Source organism: Gekko japonicus, unplaced genomic scaffold, assembly GCF_001447785.1.
Source record: "Gekko japonicus isolate JY-2015 unplaced genomic scaffold, Gekko_japonicus_V1.1 scaffold306, whole genome shotgun sequence".
NCBI classification, from domain to species: Eukaryota; Metazoa; Chordata; class Lepidosauria; order Squamata; family Gekkonidae; genus Gekko; species Gekko japonicus.
This window is the reverse complement of record NW_015172013.1, coordinates 1,213,911-1,231,267: the sequence shown is the minus strand read 5'-3', so window position 1 is coordinate 1,231,267 and position 17,357 is coordinate 1,213,911. Positions and strand designations below refer to the sequence as shown.

Here is a 17,357-nt window from a genome sequence, read left to right as displayed (position 1 = left end):
CCCCCAGCTCCCCCCCCCATCTCCTCCCTCCCCTGGCTCCTGTGGCGAGGCCTGAGTGGCTTCCAACCACCGGGCCCGTCAATCCCCCCCCTCCATGGTGAGGACTGAGGGTTTTTTTGGGGGGGGGGTGATTTAAATATCCCCTGTATCCTTTTTTCAACTTTTTAGATTTTTCTGCACACCTGGAGACGACTCCAAGTGTGCAGGAAAATCTCCCTGCCCCCCAGGTGCCCCTGATGTGCAGATTTAGATATGCGTACGGGGAGGGCACCTTGGCTATTAGATATATAGGTGTGTGTGTGTGTGTGTGTGTGTGTGTGTGTGTGTGTGTGTGTGTGTTATTTTATTTTTTTCCCAACCTTTTGGCTATCTGGTCTGTTCTGGATTGAAATTTTTCTCCCCCCACACCTTCCTTTTTTGTTTGTTTCCATGGGTGGGAATTATCCAGATAATAAGCTACAGCAAATAAGAGAGAATCTGTTTAACCAGCAATATGAAGATAATACAGCAGCCTACCTTAAAGAGCTGATGTAAAAAAAGACCACATAAGGGTTTGAACACACTTAAAGAAAATATTTTCCCCTCTCTATGCCATAGTACTAGAACTTTGGAATCAACCACTGAAGTTGATGGGAAGGAGACTGTGGACAGACAAAAAGATGTGCTTGTTCATGCAAATTATGATTAAAATAAGCAATTCTCTGCCACAAGAGTGGAGGAGCCTGTGGCTCAGTGGCAGAGCCTCCACATTGCATGCAGGGGGTCCCAGGATCAATCCACAGTGTCTCCAGTTAAAAGGATCAGGTAGCAGGTAATGTGAAAATCCTCTGTCTGAGACCTTGGAGAGCCCCTGCCAGTCTGAGTTGATGATACTTGATGGGCCAAGAGTCTGATTTGGTATAAGAGAGCTTCATATTCATATATGTAAGATATAATGATGCCCCCTGTCTTAAAGAACCTTTTAAAGGGGGGATTATGCAAAGTCACGGTGGAGGAAAAGTCTACCAACCATTATTAGCAGTGCTATTTTTGGGCAGGAACGCACAGGAACGGAGTTCCGGCTGGCTCCTGAGTTGGCCACACCCAGCAGGAACTCATTAGCATAATAGGCCACACCCAACAGCAGAAACTCATTAGGATTGGCTACATTAGGGGTGTGTGGCCTAACATGCAAAGGAGTTCCTGCTACAAAAAGAGCTCTGGGTTTCGACAACAACCAAGGTAAACAGAATAAGAAGCAAAAGGGGTGTGTGGGTGGATGACCACACTTCTGGTAACCTGGGGGTGCGGCCTAATATGCTAATGTGCTGTGTTGTCAAGGGTGTGGCCTAATATGCTAATCAGTGTCTGCTGTTGGGTGTGGCCTATTATGCTAATGAGTTCCCGCTGGGCTTTTTCTACAAAAAACCCCCTGATTATTAGCCATTGTGGCTAACTGAAACTTCCTTGTTTAGAGTAAGAGTCCAGTAGCACTTTAAAGACTAACAAAATCTGTGGCAGGATATGAGCTTTCCTGAGTCACTGCTCACTTCTTCAGATATCCATGTGAGGAGAAAGATATTCTGCCAATGAGCAGAGCCCCAAGACCAGATGGAGGGGAAGGCAGTGTCCTATCTGGCAATTAGAAACAGGGCATTTTCAGTGGTGGCACCTCTCTTTTAAAACACCCCCCCTCCCCCTCAGCCCTTGCCTAGTGCCTACCGCAAAGTCTTAGGCACCAGACAAAAACATTGTTTTTAAACCCAAGCTTTTAACTGAAGGATTTTATCTATTTTAGCTGTTTTACCATCCGCTTCCGGTCTGAGGACGGATTTATTCAGGGCTATTTGTGGGCAGGAACACACAGGAACGGAGTTCCGGCTGGCTCCCAAGTTGGCCACGCCCAGCAGGAACTCATTAGCATAATAGGCCACACCCAACAGCAGAAACTCATTAGGATTGGCTACATTAGGGGTGTGTGGCCTAACATGCAAAGGAGTTCCTGCTACAAAAAAAGGCCCTGGGTTTTGACAACAAACAAGGTAAACAGAATAACAAGCAAAAGGTGGGTGTGGCTGGATAACCACACTTCTGGTAATGTGCTAATGAGCTGTGCTGTCGGGGTGTGGCCCAATATGCTAATGAGTTCCTGCTGTTGGGTGTGGCCTATTATGCTAATGAGTTCCTGCTGGGCTTTTTCTACAAAAAGAGCCCTGGATTTATTGATCTCTTTTTTTAGGGTGGCCAACAATCTTCTTACACTGTGTTTATGCCCCTGGCTTATTTTATTTTTGTATCAATAATAGGGTTACCAACCTCCAGGTGGCACCTGGAAATCTCTCTCTATTACAATTGATCCCCAGGCAACAGAGCTCAGTTCAGCTGGAGAGAATGGCTACTTTGGAAGGTGGACTCTGTGGACTTACACCCTGCTGAGGTCCCTCCCCTCCTCAAACCCCGTCCTCATCAGGCTCCACCCCCAAAAAAATCTCCAGGCATTTCCCAATCCAGAGCTGGCAACCCTAATCAATAATTTGTGGTGTTTTTGAATGAAGCAATCTTTATCTGTAAGCCCCTTCAAGCAGAAGTCTGGAGAGGCAGCATATAAATCTGCTGAAGAAAGAGATCTGTTGAGCACCAACTAATGGCAAGGTGGGGTACACTAAAGCTTTAAATTAAGTAAGATGCCTACACACAGGAGAAGGGTGTGCATCCACAGTGGAAAAATCATACCTCCGTGAACAGAAGGTGTGGAAAATATCCGACTTTATGACCTCCTGGGGATAAACTTAATCAAAGTGCCTGACACTGACATCGGCACTTGTTCCTGCAAACGCAGCATCCATCACTAGTTCTCGTCCCGACTTTCTTCTCTCCCTCCCTCAGCTTTTGCTAACCTGGGGGAGGGATTATTTTTGAGGGAGGGCATTTTAATTTCTCATAATGATATTTGCAGCGCACTCTCTCTCTCTCTCTCAGGTGTTTATTGAAGCAACCTCGGTCTGCGGCAAGAGACTGTTGCCAAGAGAACAGACCTGCTGGGTAGCTGGAAATCCTAACTAGGCCATCTGTCACGATGGGTTAATTTTAAGACCTCGCAACCTTGAGGGTGGTTCCCTGAAGGGTAGGGAAATATTTGCTGCAGAAAATTCGCCCTGCTCACCAGAACGATCCCTTTGCTGGCAACAAAACTGCGGGGACCTGAGACTGTATTAATGGAATTAGGTGCACACAGGAGGGGGAGGAAGAGGGGAGGTGTTCCTATGGCTAACAGAAGTTGGACTTTTACGTAACAAAATATTGTAAGGCTTTCTGAAACAGCCCAGGGCTCTTTTTTTTAAAGACCCGCAAATTCCGAGCCCTCATGACAGCAGAAATAATAGATAAGGAAGCCACCTCACAGGGCATAGAATGAAAAGTTAACGGTCTCAGCTATATTGTCTGTCCCCCTTTTAGCCAACTGTTTTAACCAATTAATTCAGCAACCTTGATTTATAATCTGCCTGTCCCAAGCAGCTGTGGTGAGTCATGCTAATCGTTAGATCCCAATTACACTAACTAAACCTTCACATTGCCCTGTCCCTAGCCATCCAAAAGCCCATAAAGGAACTGGCCGTATTTGGTTGTCATTACAAACTTCTGTCTGTCCACAATGGGCAAGAATGTGGCTCATGGACCCTCCACCGGGCCATGGGCCTTGATAAACATCCCACTGTGCTGACCCCCTGAAGTAAGTCTGGCAATTAATTATTCTGCCTTCCTAATATGACCCCCCTCGCCCCCTTTGGTCTTCATCACAAGACCTACTGCGGGTGCTTGGTCCACGAATAACCTGTTTACCATCCCTTAGGGCAAGGGCCTTCTCGGTGGCTGCCCCTGACCTGTGGAAGCAGCTCCCCAATGAGGACTGTGCCCTGATTCTGCAGGGCATGCAAGGCTGCCTTGATTCATGCAGCATTTGATTAATCAAGAGTATGGGTGAGTGGGCTGGCTGCCCAGATTGGTTTCCAGAACTGATGAATGGCTGTATTTCTAACGAGAATCTGTTTTAGTGTCTTTATCTGCATTTATAGGTTTTATTATCTATTCAGGTTTTAACGCTGTGTTTGTGTATGCTGTGAACCGCCCCGAGGGCAAGGGCCTTCTCGGTGGCTGCCCCTGCCCTGTGGAAGCAGCTCCCCAATAAGGACTGTGCCCTGAAGAATGACTTGGCTGCCAAGCCTCCTGGCCCTACGGCCAGAGCATTCTCTGCGCATGCACAGGGAATGCTTATACTTTTGGGGGGATTTACATATCCACTGTATATATTTTTTCAACTTTTTAGATTTTTCTGCACACCTGGGGACTGCTCCAAGTGTGCAGGAAAATCTCTCTACCCCCCAAGTGCCCCCAATGTGCAGATTTAGATATCCTCACAGAGGGGGTAACTTGGTTATTAGATATATAGATAAGGCACATGGTCACAATAACAGCAACAAAAAAGGTAGGGGAAAAGATGTTGGAGAAGCTCTCAAGAGTAAGAAACTTCTGCCCTGGTTTTTGTTATGCAAATAGCAGGAGGTAGCCAGTACTTCACCAACATTAAGCATTATCAATGCCCAGGGATCATTTCGTAGAAAAAGTGGTGCAGGAGCTCATTAGCATAACACATTAGCATAACTTATTTGCATATGCTACACCCCCTGACATCACCAGAAGTGTGTCAGAAGACAACAGCTACCGCTCAGGCTCCACTGAATGGTTTTGGATTGCTAGCTATGGGGGGGGGGACAAGCAGATCTGCCCTCGCAGAGGAGGGAGAGCTCGTACCTGAATAAAACTTGGCCTTAAAGGTGCCACTGTTTTGGATTGCTAGATTGGGGGAGGACATACAGATCTGCCCTCACACAGATCTGTACAGAGAGAGAAAGAGAAGGAAAGAAGGAGGGAAAGAAAGAGAAGGAAAGAAAGAGGGAGAGACAGAAATAAGGAGGGAAAGGGAAAGAAGGAGAGAAGGAAAAAGGAAGGAAGGGGAAAGAAGGAGAGAAGGAAAAAAAGAGGGAAAGAAAGAAGGGAAAAAGGAGGAAAAGAAAGAAGGAAAGAAGGAGGGAAAGAGGGGGGAAAAGAGGGAGAGAAGGAGCAGGGGGCAGGGCTTGTTGCATGTGCCCGCCCCTGGGCTCTTTACTGCCGGACCTCCACTCCTGTGCACTCCTGCAGGAAATGACCCCTGCATGTAACTGTATGACAGGATCTCAACATTTCCCCCATGTAGAACAGACAATTGGTAGTGAATGGGAAATGGGTGAGAGGACAGAATGTGGCATAAATGCCTAAAGGGGAGGTGGCCGATTTCACAAAGAGGAAGGGGAGGGGTGTGGCTCACCAGCAGAGCATCTACTTGGCATGCAGAAAGTCCTGGGTTCAATCCCCAGTGTCTCCAGTTAAAAGGATGTGGCAGTAGGTGATGTGAAATGCCTCTCCCTGAGACCCTGGAGAGCCACTGCCAGTCTGAATACACAATACGGACCTTGATGGACCAATGGTCTAATTCAGTGAAAGAGAGCTTCACATGTTCTTGAAATGTGGTAGTTAAAGTCCACAGAAACCCAACAGGGATTAAAGTCTTAAACTGAAATGCAGTGGGTGGATCTACACGACAGTCCTTTTCAGCAACGGCACAAACAGAACTTCCACCTCAGGGAAGTTTGCTCAGACCTTTCCCTGTTGCCATTTAGATGCCAGGCATGGCTTGTTTTATTCCAGAGGGCACTTGATGTATTTGAGGCGTTATTCTGAGTTGTGGTTTTCCATTAGGCTGGGCGGCTCTTTTAAAATCTCTGTGCAAAAGACTAAATGGGCATCAAAAGGGGCAATGTCCAGGAATCCAGTGGGAAAACATTTCAGTCTCTCAATGGTTTTCCATTAGGCTGGGCGGCTCTTTTAAAATCTCTGTGCAAAAGACTAAATGGCACAAACTGGGCATCAAAAGGGGCAATGTCCAGGAACCCAGTGGGAAAACATTTCAGTCTCTCAGGCTGCTCTGCGGCCAAACTAAATATTGCCATTCTTCCAAGGAAGGAACTTCAAAAGGGAGAGCCCAACATGAAATTGCTGAATCATGAAGCTTGATATCATCCTCTTAGGGCCCAAGAGAGATTCTGGACTCCTCTCACACAGCAGGTATTAAATTAGCTTACTGAGTCTAGCTTGATCGCATAATGTCCCTGTTATGGTATGTTATGTCCCTGTTATGGTCACTGTTGCTCTTGTATACATCTGAGCTTTGCATAGAAACGTCATGCACCGGATCTCTTGATATCAATGGCTTTGACCCCACTGATTGTGACTATCTGGTGCGTGTGCCCCCGCCAACTAAGGACACACTTCATACATCGCATGAAGTGAACTCTAGTTCAAAAAATGTTCTGCCACAACTAATTTGTTAAACCTTTGAAAGGTGCCACGAGATTCCCTTTTTTTGGTTCTGTGAATTTCAGCTATGATGCTTATTGCTCTTAATCTTCCGGCCAGTGTTCATTATTGATAGTTAATGTCCGCAGTGGCGTGGCCTGGATGGCCCAGGCTACTCCGATCTCTCTTGGAAGCTACGCAGGGTCAGCCCTGATTAGTACCTGGAGGGGAGACCACCGAGGAAGTCCAGGGGTGTCATGCAGAGGCAGGCAAAACTACTTCCGTTCGCCTCTTGTGTTGAAATCTCAGAGGGGTTTCCATAACTTAGCTGCGGTCTTAATCTTCCGGCCAGTGTTCATTATTGTTAGTTAATGTCTGCAGTGGCGTGGCCTGGATGGCCCAGGTGTTGAAATCTCAGAGGGGTTTCCATAAGTTAGCTGCGACTTGGTGGTACTTTCCACGAGTCTCCACCGCAGCCCGCAGTGGTTTTCACACTATTGTGAGACACCATGAAGACTCTTTTGCAAAACTCAGGGTACACATATTGTAAACAGTGTGGCTGGGCCCTTAGAATTCCAACAGGACTTAATCATCTCCCCACCCCACCCCCGGTTTCTCAAAGTAGGAGATGAGAGATGGGTCTTGGATAGTGGCACAAATCTCCACACTGTACAGAATGAAGCAGTAGGTTGAGGGGTAGAATTCTGGACCAAACTACTTCAGACTGAAGGTGGTGGTGGTGAGAGGGGGTGTTACATATTTTTAAAACCCTCCCCATGTGAAAGCTGAGTTGCAACCCATAAATTAGCAAATCAGGCCCATGCTTGGAAGAGGAAGAAGAGGAAGACGAAGAGGAAGAAGAGATCGGATTTATACCCTGCCCTTCACTACCTGAAGGAGTCTCAGAGCGGCTTACAATCTCCTTTCCCTTCCCCTCCCCACAACAGACACCCTGTGAGACAGGTGGGACTGGGAGATCTCTGAGAGAACTGCTCCTAAGAGAACAGCTCTGAAACAACTTGTGACTGGCCCAAGATCACACCAGCAGCTGCATGTGGAGGAGTGGGGAATCAAACCTGGTTCTCCCAGATTAGAGTCCGGCACTCCTAACCACTTCCCTCAAATCAATTGCACACTCTCTCTCATGTGCTAGGTAAGTTATTGTGTTTTTCCCCCAAATATGTGAAAGGAAAGGCTACACTGAGAGCCAGCATGATGTAATGCTTATAGTGCTAACTAGATCTCGAAGACCTGGGTTCAAATCTCCACTCTGTCATGGAAGTGAGCCAGTCGCTTTCCCTCAGCACCACCTACTTCACAGGGTTGTTGAGGAGTGAATGATACTGGGAAATGTTTAGAGTCCCCACTAGGAAGAAAAGTGGCCTATAACATATGTATCTGACAGGACCATTGAGGAAAAAAACAAGAAACGTCCAGATTAAACCAAAGATTATTTCACTGCAGCCCTTTGGAACTATTTCCTGACAGGAGCAGTTGAGCGATGGAAATAGATTTCCCCCGGAGAAGTGGCAGAATCAATCCACAAAGCACACTTCCTGCACAAAACAGTAAGACATGAACAGCTCGAGATGCCCTGAAAACCCATACTAAGTCTGGCCATTTTCTCCCAAAACCAGAGCACGTGTCCTACTTTCCCCTCTTCTAGAACCCAGCTGCTGGCATCTGTCCAAGCTCCCTGGTTAGTGACTCACAAAACATGGTATCTCTGGATACTTGACCTTCTTCCTCTCGTTCCGCTCGGTATACTGTTTAGCAGCTAGATTTCGGAAGCCCTTAAATACTCAATGCACGGTCCCCTAGGGTTGGCAAAGCGTCCTGTATTTTAATAAAAGCTCTTTATTTCTATAGCCTGCCCCGCAGTACCTGACAGCCGTAAAGAATGAGATTCAAAGTACACGAGCGTTCTTTAAATCTATGCCCAAGTTCAAACAACATCTTTTGTTAGATTCCAGCTTTCCAAAACGGTCTTTGGAAATCATCGGAACAAATTCAGGCTACTGTGCTGTCAGGAGCAGAGAGTTCTGGAGCAGAGGATCTTCTGGGACAGGCGGCTGCTCCCCCAAGCTATCCCCCTCTTCCTTTAAAGAACAAAATCACTGTTCTCCTGGACCAGACTGCGATGTCACAGGAGCTGAACAGAAGTCATCTGGGCTTATTAGCAATCTTCTCTTCGTCTCTAAGGGCACAAGTAAAATCTCAGGGCATGAGTCGAGGGAACGAGCTACTTCCTACACTGCTTGAGAGGTTTTTCTGTTTGCCCCTCCCCTGCTGTCCAGGTTGTTCTGCTGGTACCAAGCACTACTAGGTTCTGCCCCGTCCTCACCAGGCCCCACCCGCTGATCTTACATAGGAAACTGTCTCATGCCAAGTCTGGCCACTGGTCCTCTTAAGATCCTCTGTCCATGTCTGCACTCCATGACTGTGCCTGCCTGTAGAGGTTAGGTGGGTAGGAACTACAGACAGGGCTTTTTTAGGGGTGGCACCCTGCCTTTGTTATACTGCTTTTACTTGGTGACCTCCTTTGAGGAGGTCTCTGGAAGAGGAGGCATATCAACTTTCTCAGTACATGTAGCTCAGTATTTTCTGCTGGGCTCGCTTGCAGATCTCCCAATTCATGAGATCCTTTAAACTAGAGATGCTGGGGATTGAACCCGGGATGTTTCATATGCAAAGCAAGGGGCTACCCTTCAGCCAAAGCTCCTCCTCAGGAACCTCCCCAGTAGCTCTTATGCTCTCAAATCTCCAGTTCTAGGGCAAAGTGGCTTAAATGTTATGCTAACAACACCTCTGTGAGGTAGCCTAGGCTTAACAACAGTCACCAGGTGAACTTGGGCCAGTCAGCTTCCATGTTGGAGTGGGGATTTGAACCCGGGTCTCCTAGATCTTCATGCAACACTCTAAGCACTACACCTTACTGGTGGGTCCCTCAAGAGAATGGCAAGCGTCCCCAAAACAGTTCCCCCAATCCAGAATCTGGCACCATCCTTCTCCTGAACAACCCACAAAGCATCCCTCAAAAACTACAGGCTTCACTTTTCAAACAGGAAAGCAAGAGATCCAAACCAAATGAAAGATGTTATTTTGAGGCTTTCGTGCAATTGGCCTAGGAGGCCATGGTGAGGCAACGGGAAAGAATCCTGGGGTACTTTTTCAGGCAACTTACCTGCCGGTTCCTTTCATCCGTGAATATGCAAAGCAAGGGGCTACCCTTCAGCCAAAGCTCCTCCTCAGGAACCTCCCCAGTAGCTCTTATGCTCTCAAATCTCCAGTTCTAGTTGTTTATCTTTAGCTCTTTAGACACCACTTTGTTCCCCAACAAGGGCAAAGTGGCTTAAATGTTATGCTAACAACACCTCTGTGAGGTAGCCTAGGCTTAACAACAGTCACCAGGTGAACTTGGGCCAGTCAGCTTCCATGTTGGAGTGGGGATTTGAACCCGGGTCTCCTAGATCTTCATGCAACACTCTAAGCACTACACCTTACTGGTGGGTCCCTCAAGAGAATGGCAAGCGTCCCCAAAACAGTTCCCCCAATCCAGAATCTGGCACCATCCTTCTCCTGAACAACCCACAAAGCATCCCTCAAAAACTACAGGCTTCACTTTTCAAACAGGAAAGCAAGAGATCCAAACCAAATGAAAGATGTTATTTTGAGGCTTTCGTGCAATTGGCCAAGGAGGCCATGGTGAGGCAACGGGAAAGAATCCTGGGGTACTTTTTCAGGCAACTTACCTGCCGGTTCCTTTCATCCGTGATCCTCTGGATTTGGATCTTTTTCCTCCCCATGTTCTGCGGAGATCCTCACAGCACGAGGAGAATTGTGGGAGGGGTTTAATTTCCAAAAATTAAAAAAAGAAAACCCTTGTATTTCAAAGCGCTGTCATTAAAAGTCCTTGCTTTCTTTTTTATTTTTTAAAAAGGTAGAAAACTACAAAAAACAAAACAAAAAGATCCGGGGGGTCTCTTCTTCAGTTCATGATATCCTGCTTCATCTGTGTCACTCCAACAGCATCAGAACTTTGTGAAGCTTAAAAAACCTGTGGAAAGACAAAAAGGGGAGGAATGAAACTTAGTGTGAAGCATAAAATAAAACTGTTCTTCTGGTGCCTAATTATATATTTATTTAGGTATTTATAGCTTGCTTTTCCCCCAATGCACACCCAAAGTAGCTTATAACATTATTCTTCCCTCCTCAATTTTATCCTCAAAATAACAACCATCTGGGTAGGGTTGCCATTCCCCTGGTGACGACGGGAAAACCCCTGGTTTGGGGGGCTTCAGCCTGCCGCCAGTCAGCTGGCCAGCAGGGAAGCCCCACCCGCAAACAGGGACGTCACCACACAATGTCCCCTACATGACATCACCCGGAAGTGACGTCGTGCAGGGACTCTCTGGTATTTGGGCAAACTCTATGGTTTTGAGGACAAAAAAACCCATAGAGTTTGCCCAAATACCAGAGCGCCCCCCCCCCGTGCGACAACTCCAGCACGATGACATCACTTCCTGGTGACATCACTGCATTGGGGACGTCACACGATGTCCCCACCCACCCCAGAACGCCCCCCAAAGTCCCCCGCTCCAGGCAAGGTAAGACCTGGCAACCCTACTCCTAAGGTAGTTTCGGAGGGTAGCCATGTTGGTCTGCAGTAGAACAGTTAGATTCGAGTCTCTTAGCACCTTGGAGACCAACAAGCTTTCGAGAGTCAAAGCTGCCTTCATCAGATATCTGACAAAAGGAACTTTGGCTCTCAAAAGTCTGTATCCCGAAAATCTTGTTGGTCTCTAAGGTGCTAGTAGATTTGACTCTCACTGTTCTTGTGAGACAGGTTATGCTGAGAGACAGTGACAGGCCCCAAATCATCCAACAAGCTGCCATGGCAAGTTGGGGATTCAAACCTGGGTCTCCCATATCCTAGTCTGACACGCCAGTCACTTCACGACACTGCCTCTGTCTACCCGTCACATTCCTGCCCAATATAAAAGCTTTTTTCCCTCCACTGAGTATTTCATTATTGTTTTTAAAAATGCACACCCCTGGTGACAACTGACGCAAAAGGCCTCATTCTCACTGAAGTGATTCAACTTGCCTCTAGACTGTATGATTTCAACTTGCATGGTGTGGGAAGAAATACTCCTCCATACCAGAAAAGAAAAGAAGTCTCGATCCACACAGAAATCTAGCGGGGCCAAGACGAAGGCTAGGATAGGCCCTTTCCACCTGACATGCTACTTCTCTGAGAGCAAGGCATTTATATTTCTGCATAGAGGAACCTTCCTTCCTTCATGGTATCCTTCCTCGCCTCTTCAGATCTCTTAGGGAGATATATTATGAGGAACACAACACCAAGGCAGCTGTTTTTAAATTCAGACAACTGTGACTACTAATTCACAGAGACGTGTTGTTATGTGCCTATGAAAAGAGAAGCCATTTCATATACTGCAAAAATCATTCCGCTACCACGTGTTGCTTGCCAAGATGTCCCAAGAAATATGTGAGGCATACCCCCCTCCTTAAAAAAAAAAAAAGGTCTTAGGTCCTTGCAAAATGTACATTAAGGGGTTATATTTTAATACTGATTTTATAAATGTTTAACTATCACAGCCTCCTCCAAAGAATCTTAGGAAATATGGGATTCTGCCAACTTTATGTCTCAAGCTTGTCCAGTTCCCCTCCTCATTACAGCCCCCTCCCATAAGAACTTTCTTCATGCTCGTCCCATGGGTCCCAGCCTAGGCTTTTTGGTAGTTAAAAGGGAATCTACGCTGTCTTTATCATCAGTAGGAACAGTTGTCTAGATCCAACCCATAGTCTAGTGAAGGTGCTGAGCGTTCTGTCAGAACTCATTTACAGCCAAACCAGATTAGCAGATTCTGGGAGATCTAACTCCAGTGCATCTTTTAAAAAACAACAAGATGAGCTGTAGTTCCAGGGGTCTCCAGGCCCCACCTGGAGGCTGGCATCCCTACTTGCCCTCTCACCCAGCAACAGAATGTTAGTCTGGCATGGCACAGTAACTCTAGTCCTTAAATCTTAGGATGCTGCCATAAAACCTCAAGGTGTCTTGTGGCACTCTTTGTTTTTGATACAACATTCTAACAAAGGCAAAAAGCAACCTATAAATAAACAAAAAGCCATTAAAATGCACAATGCATTTTTTTTTAAGGAAAAGCAGCAAAGGGACAATTCAAAAATGTCATCTCTTCAGCAGTGTTAAGCCAAGGTCTGGAAGCCAATGGATTGGAAGCTTCCTCCCATCACACATACACACAGATACCTTAAGGAAAAGTTTCCACTGGCTGCACTTTGTGTCAGAATGGCCTCCAAAACAGCGGAGGCTGTAAACAGGAAGAGCTCATTATACACCTGGGTAAGCACAGGGACAAAACAGCCATAACAAACATCTGACTCATTTTCCCTTTTTTGCCATTCTTCCAAAAAAAAAAAGATTTTTTTAAAAAAACAAGTAGTAGTAAGCGATGAAGGTGATTCAGCCACTGACTTTAGCCTGTGATAAGGAACGGCGTTCCATCTTGACTTCCTTCCTGCACAGCCTCTCTTGTTTTGTCGTCTTCTTATCAATGTTCTCCGCCTCACCGAATGGAGTCTGACTTCATGACCCTTTTGAGGGTTGGTGGCTACCTCAAGCCACTGGAATGAGCCTCACAAACCCGGCCTGCCCGGGGTGGGGCTAGAATGCTCGGCGTTTCTGTCTCTCAGGCCAGATTCAAGTCTCCACAGTTTGGACACTTGGAGCTGGGTGGGGAAAAGGTTATTCAGGATGGCATGAGATCCAGGAATCTCGGGACAGAGATGACAGCCAGGGTCTGGGGCAACGAGGGCAAGGAAGAGAACAGGAGGCTGCTCGGGGGGGGGGGACTGGACGGAACCACTCCGATTGTGGCTTCAGCATGGCGGAACAACCTCGTCTGCAGCAGCCAAGCGGCGTGGGAGCGTCTGCCCAGGGCTGCACCACCAGCTCTCCAGTCCACCCATGTGGGCTTTCCTTTGCACCCCATTCCCAACCCATGAGGCCTTGCAGTGAGGATAGACTAACTCGGAGCTTACCAGCTGCTGCCCTTTATTCAGTTTATATCTGTAGTACCTGGCACTACGTTTTATGGCACACACACGGCCCACCCAACAAAGTGACATTTATGTCACATCTGGCCCTCAGAACAAATGAGTCTGACAACTCTTCCTTAAGCCCTTGTCCAAATCAGGAGGCCACTGCAGCTGCTTTTAAGTTAAAAAAACCCACACACATAGAGAAACATGGCTTTCCCCTCTCTTTTGGGACAGGATTTTTAGGAATGCCACAGTCTTCTGACAGATTTCACTTCCGATGTGGATATTTTATTCTGCTGATGGAGAACAGTATCTTGGTCCTTTCTTATATTCTAGTCTATCAGATTTGCTTTGGATCGGGAGTGGGAGAGAATTAACAGCAGCTGGGTGCTGAGTTTTTGCCCAAGATACTCAGGAGGGGATAAAAAAAAATCAGATGCTGTTAGATGCACAAACATCTTGCACGTGCTTGGAAACGTATGTATAAACAGTGCAAAAAAGCAGGGGACTTGCCTCCCCCACACACATACACCCTGGACAGCAAGTCTGAGAAGTTCTGGGTCTTTAAAACCTCATCAGTTTCACTTCTACAGTAAAGAGGGTTTTTTGGGGGGGACTTTCAGCAGGTGTGCGCATGGGGGGGGGAGTTTATGGAATTCACAGCAGCTCTGTCACAGCACTGGTACACAGATCTTCGTTTGGTTCAGCCGCAGCAAGGGCTACAAAACACAGCTGTGAAACTGAGGGACCTGAAAGAGCAAGAAGCTTCACCTATGTAGGGGTGAAACTGACAAAGAGGTTTCAGGGATTGGAAGTTCCACCACCGCTATCTGAGGTCTTTGCACTGAGGACAGATAGTACACAATTAGCGATGAACTTTCCGGGACCAGTGGCTGGATGTTAGCAGGCCAATAAAAAGAGGTGGGGGTTAGAGCTTCTGATGGGAGAAAGGGGGTGTACAGATGAGTAAGTTGTTCGGAAATCCTGCAGAACTCTTTGGAGTTTCTGTGGCTCTCCCTGACAGGATGGAGCACAGCAGCAGGATCCAACACCGAAATAAAAGGTTTGTTCACCCCTACTAAGCTCCACCCGGGCCTACTAAAAGATTTCAGGACTGCAGAAACAGAAGCAACTTCTGTTTTGAGTGCTGAACACGATTCATTGGGATTGGCACTCCCCTGCGTCTGCTTGTATGCTTGCTTCCCACCTGCTCAACATGTACATTACAGAGATGTACATTTGGTCCCACACTAATGGAAAAACAAAGCAAAATCCATATTGTGTGTGTGTGTCCATGTTCCTTGGGAGGTGAGGTACAGTTCCTAAAAGTTTTGCCCAAATTGGATGGAAAACAAGGAGAACTGGAGGACTAGAGAACTGCAGGTATTTTTTTAAAACAAAGCCCACTCGGAATTGTGTACCGAGACTACCTAAAGCAGGATGCTGGCAAAAAAAGCACGCACACCGGTTTTCTTCTGCAGACGTTTCATGCTGATGATGGGGTGAAGCGAAGAGGACCCACACTGCCTTGCAGACCCCACCCTTGGCAAATCCTACTAAGCGCCTCCATCTCAGACACTGCTCTGAAATTCCACCTGCTGCACCTCATGCACTGAAGTCTGTCTTGGCTGCTCACTGGAACAGAAACATTGGGGGAGGCAATTATAAGAAAGCTTTTGTGGCAGTGAAATGCTGGGTCTGGGCACAGCAACTGGAAAGGAGGAGGCGTACCAGTGTAGAGGCTGAAGCTGTGGCAGTGCTATGGCCTTCCGAAGCCAGCAAAGCTCAAAGGCGTTATCTGTTTCAGTCACCCACAGATCTGCTCTTCAGTAGCACAGAGCCCCCTCCCCAGCAGTGAATGCAACCAACTATCAATCACAAAACTTATCATGAGAGGGGAGAGGCCTCTGGGTCTTTAAAACCTCATCAGTTTCACTTCTACAGTAAAGAGGGTTTTTTGGGGGGGACTTTCAGCAGGTGTGCGCATGGGGGGGGGAGTTTATGGGTTTCACAGCAGCTCTGTCACAGCACTGGTACACAGATCTTCGTTTGGTTCAGCCGCAGCAAGGGCTACAAAACACAGCTGTGAAACTGAGGGACCTGAAAGAGCAAGAAGCTTCACCTATGTGAAACTGACAAAAGAGGTTTCAGGGATTGGAAGTTCCACCACCGCTATCTGAGGTCTTTGCACTGAGGACAGATAGTACACAATTAGCGATGAACTTTCCGGGACCAGTGGCTGGATGTTAGCAGGCCAATAAAAAGAGGTGGGGGTTAGAGCTTCTGATGGGAGAAAGGGGGTGTACAGATGAGTAAGTTGTTCGGAAATCCTGCAGAACTCTTTGGAGTTTCTGTGGCTCTCCCTGACAGGATGGAGCACAGCAGCAGGATCCAACACCGAAATAAAAGGTTTGTTCACCCCTACTAAGCTCCACCCGGGCCTACTAAAAGATTTCAGGACTGCAGAAACAGAAGCAACTTCTGTTTTGAGTGCTGAACACGATTCATTGGGATTGGCACTCCCCTGCGTCTGCTTGTATGCTTGCTTCCCACCTGCTCAACATGTACATTACAGAGATGTACATTTGGTCCCACACTAATGGAAAAACAAAGCAAAATCCATATTGTGTGTGTGTGTCCATGTTCCTTGGGAGGTGAGGTACAGTTCCTAAAAGTTTTGCCCAAATTGGATGGAAAACAAGGAGAACTGGAGGACTAGAGAACTGCATGTATTTTTTTAAAAAAACAAAGCCCACTCGGAATTGTGTACCGAGAATACCTAAAGCAGGATGCTGGCCAAAAAAGCATGCACACCGGTTTTCTTCTGCAGATGTTTCATGCTGGTGATGGGGTGAAGCGAAGAGGACCCACACTGCCTTGCAGACCCCACCCTTGGCAAATCCTACTAAGCGCCTCCATCTCAGACACTGCTCTGAAATTCCACCTGCTGCGCCTCATGCACTGAAGTCTGTCTTGGCTGCTCATTGGAACAGAAACATTGGGGGAGGCAGTTATAAGAAAGCTTTTGTGGCAGTGAAATGCTGGGTCTGGGCACAGCGACTGGAAAGGAGGAGGTGTGCCAGTGTAGAGGCTGAAGTTGTGGCAGCGCTATGGCCTTCTGAAGCCAGCAAAGCTCAAAGGCATTATCTGTTTCAGTCACCCACAGATCTGCTCTTCAGTAGCACAGAGCCCCCTCCCCAGCAGTGAATGCAACCAACTATCAATCACAAAACTAATCATGAGAGGGGAGAGGCCTTGGTTCAGTGACAGAGCATCTGCTTGGCACACGGAAGATCCCAGGTTCAATCCCTGGCATCTCCAGTTGCAAGAACAAGGTAGCAGGCGATGTTGATGTCTGAGACCTTGGAGAGCCACTGCCAGTGTGCATAGGCATTACTGACCTTGATGGACCAATAGCCTATTTCAGTACAAGTCAGCTTCATGTGTTCCAAAGAGCCAGAAGTCAGCAGGGAAAGTTGAATTTCATGCCCTTGCTGGAAGCCCGAAAAACTGCAATTCCAGCAGCCTCTGCAACGTTCCCAGGAAGGCTGGAGGTGATGCTCTCAAACGGCATGTTGCTTTTGCTAATTTGGCTGCCCAAAGCAACTGCTTTACAAATCAGGCCTAAATCTGCACATCTGTAGGCCTGACCACATCAGAAGAACTGTGCAGGATTAAACCAATGGTCCATACAGTCCAGCATTCATCTCCAGTTTGACGTAGTTGTTAAAAGCAAAGACTCTAATCTGGGAGAACCGGGTTTCATTCCCCACCCCTCCACATGCAGCTGCTGGTGTGACCTTGGGTCAGTCATAAATTCTCTCAGAGCTGTTCTCTCAAGGGCAGATCTCTTGAGGAAAGGGGATTGTAAACGGCTCTGGGTAGTGAAGGGCAGGGTATAA

The 17,357-nt window shown here is 47.2% G+C and overlaps 1 protein-coding gene across 8 annotated transcripts in view; it reads right to left on the bottom strand.

Moving 5' to 3' along the window:
• The window catches only part of MEF2D (myocyte enhancer factor 2D), a 202,814-nt gene that overhangs the window by 97,276 nt on the left and 88,181 nt on the right, over positions 1 to 17,357 (bottom strand). For all 8 annotated transcript variants that reach the window (XM_015420284.1, XM_015420281.1, XM_015420280.1 and 5 more), the window contains one exon: positions 10,122 to 10,426. In XM_015420284.1, the coding sequence (XP_015275770.1) occupies positions 10,122 to 10,175 (54 nt within the window). In that variant the 5' untranslated portion in view covers positions 10,176 to 10,426. The remainder of the gene's footprint in view (positions 1 to 10,121; positions 10,427 to 17,357) is intronic.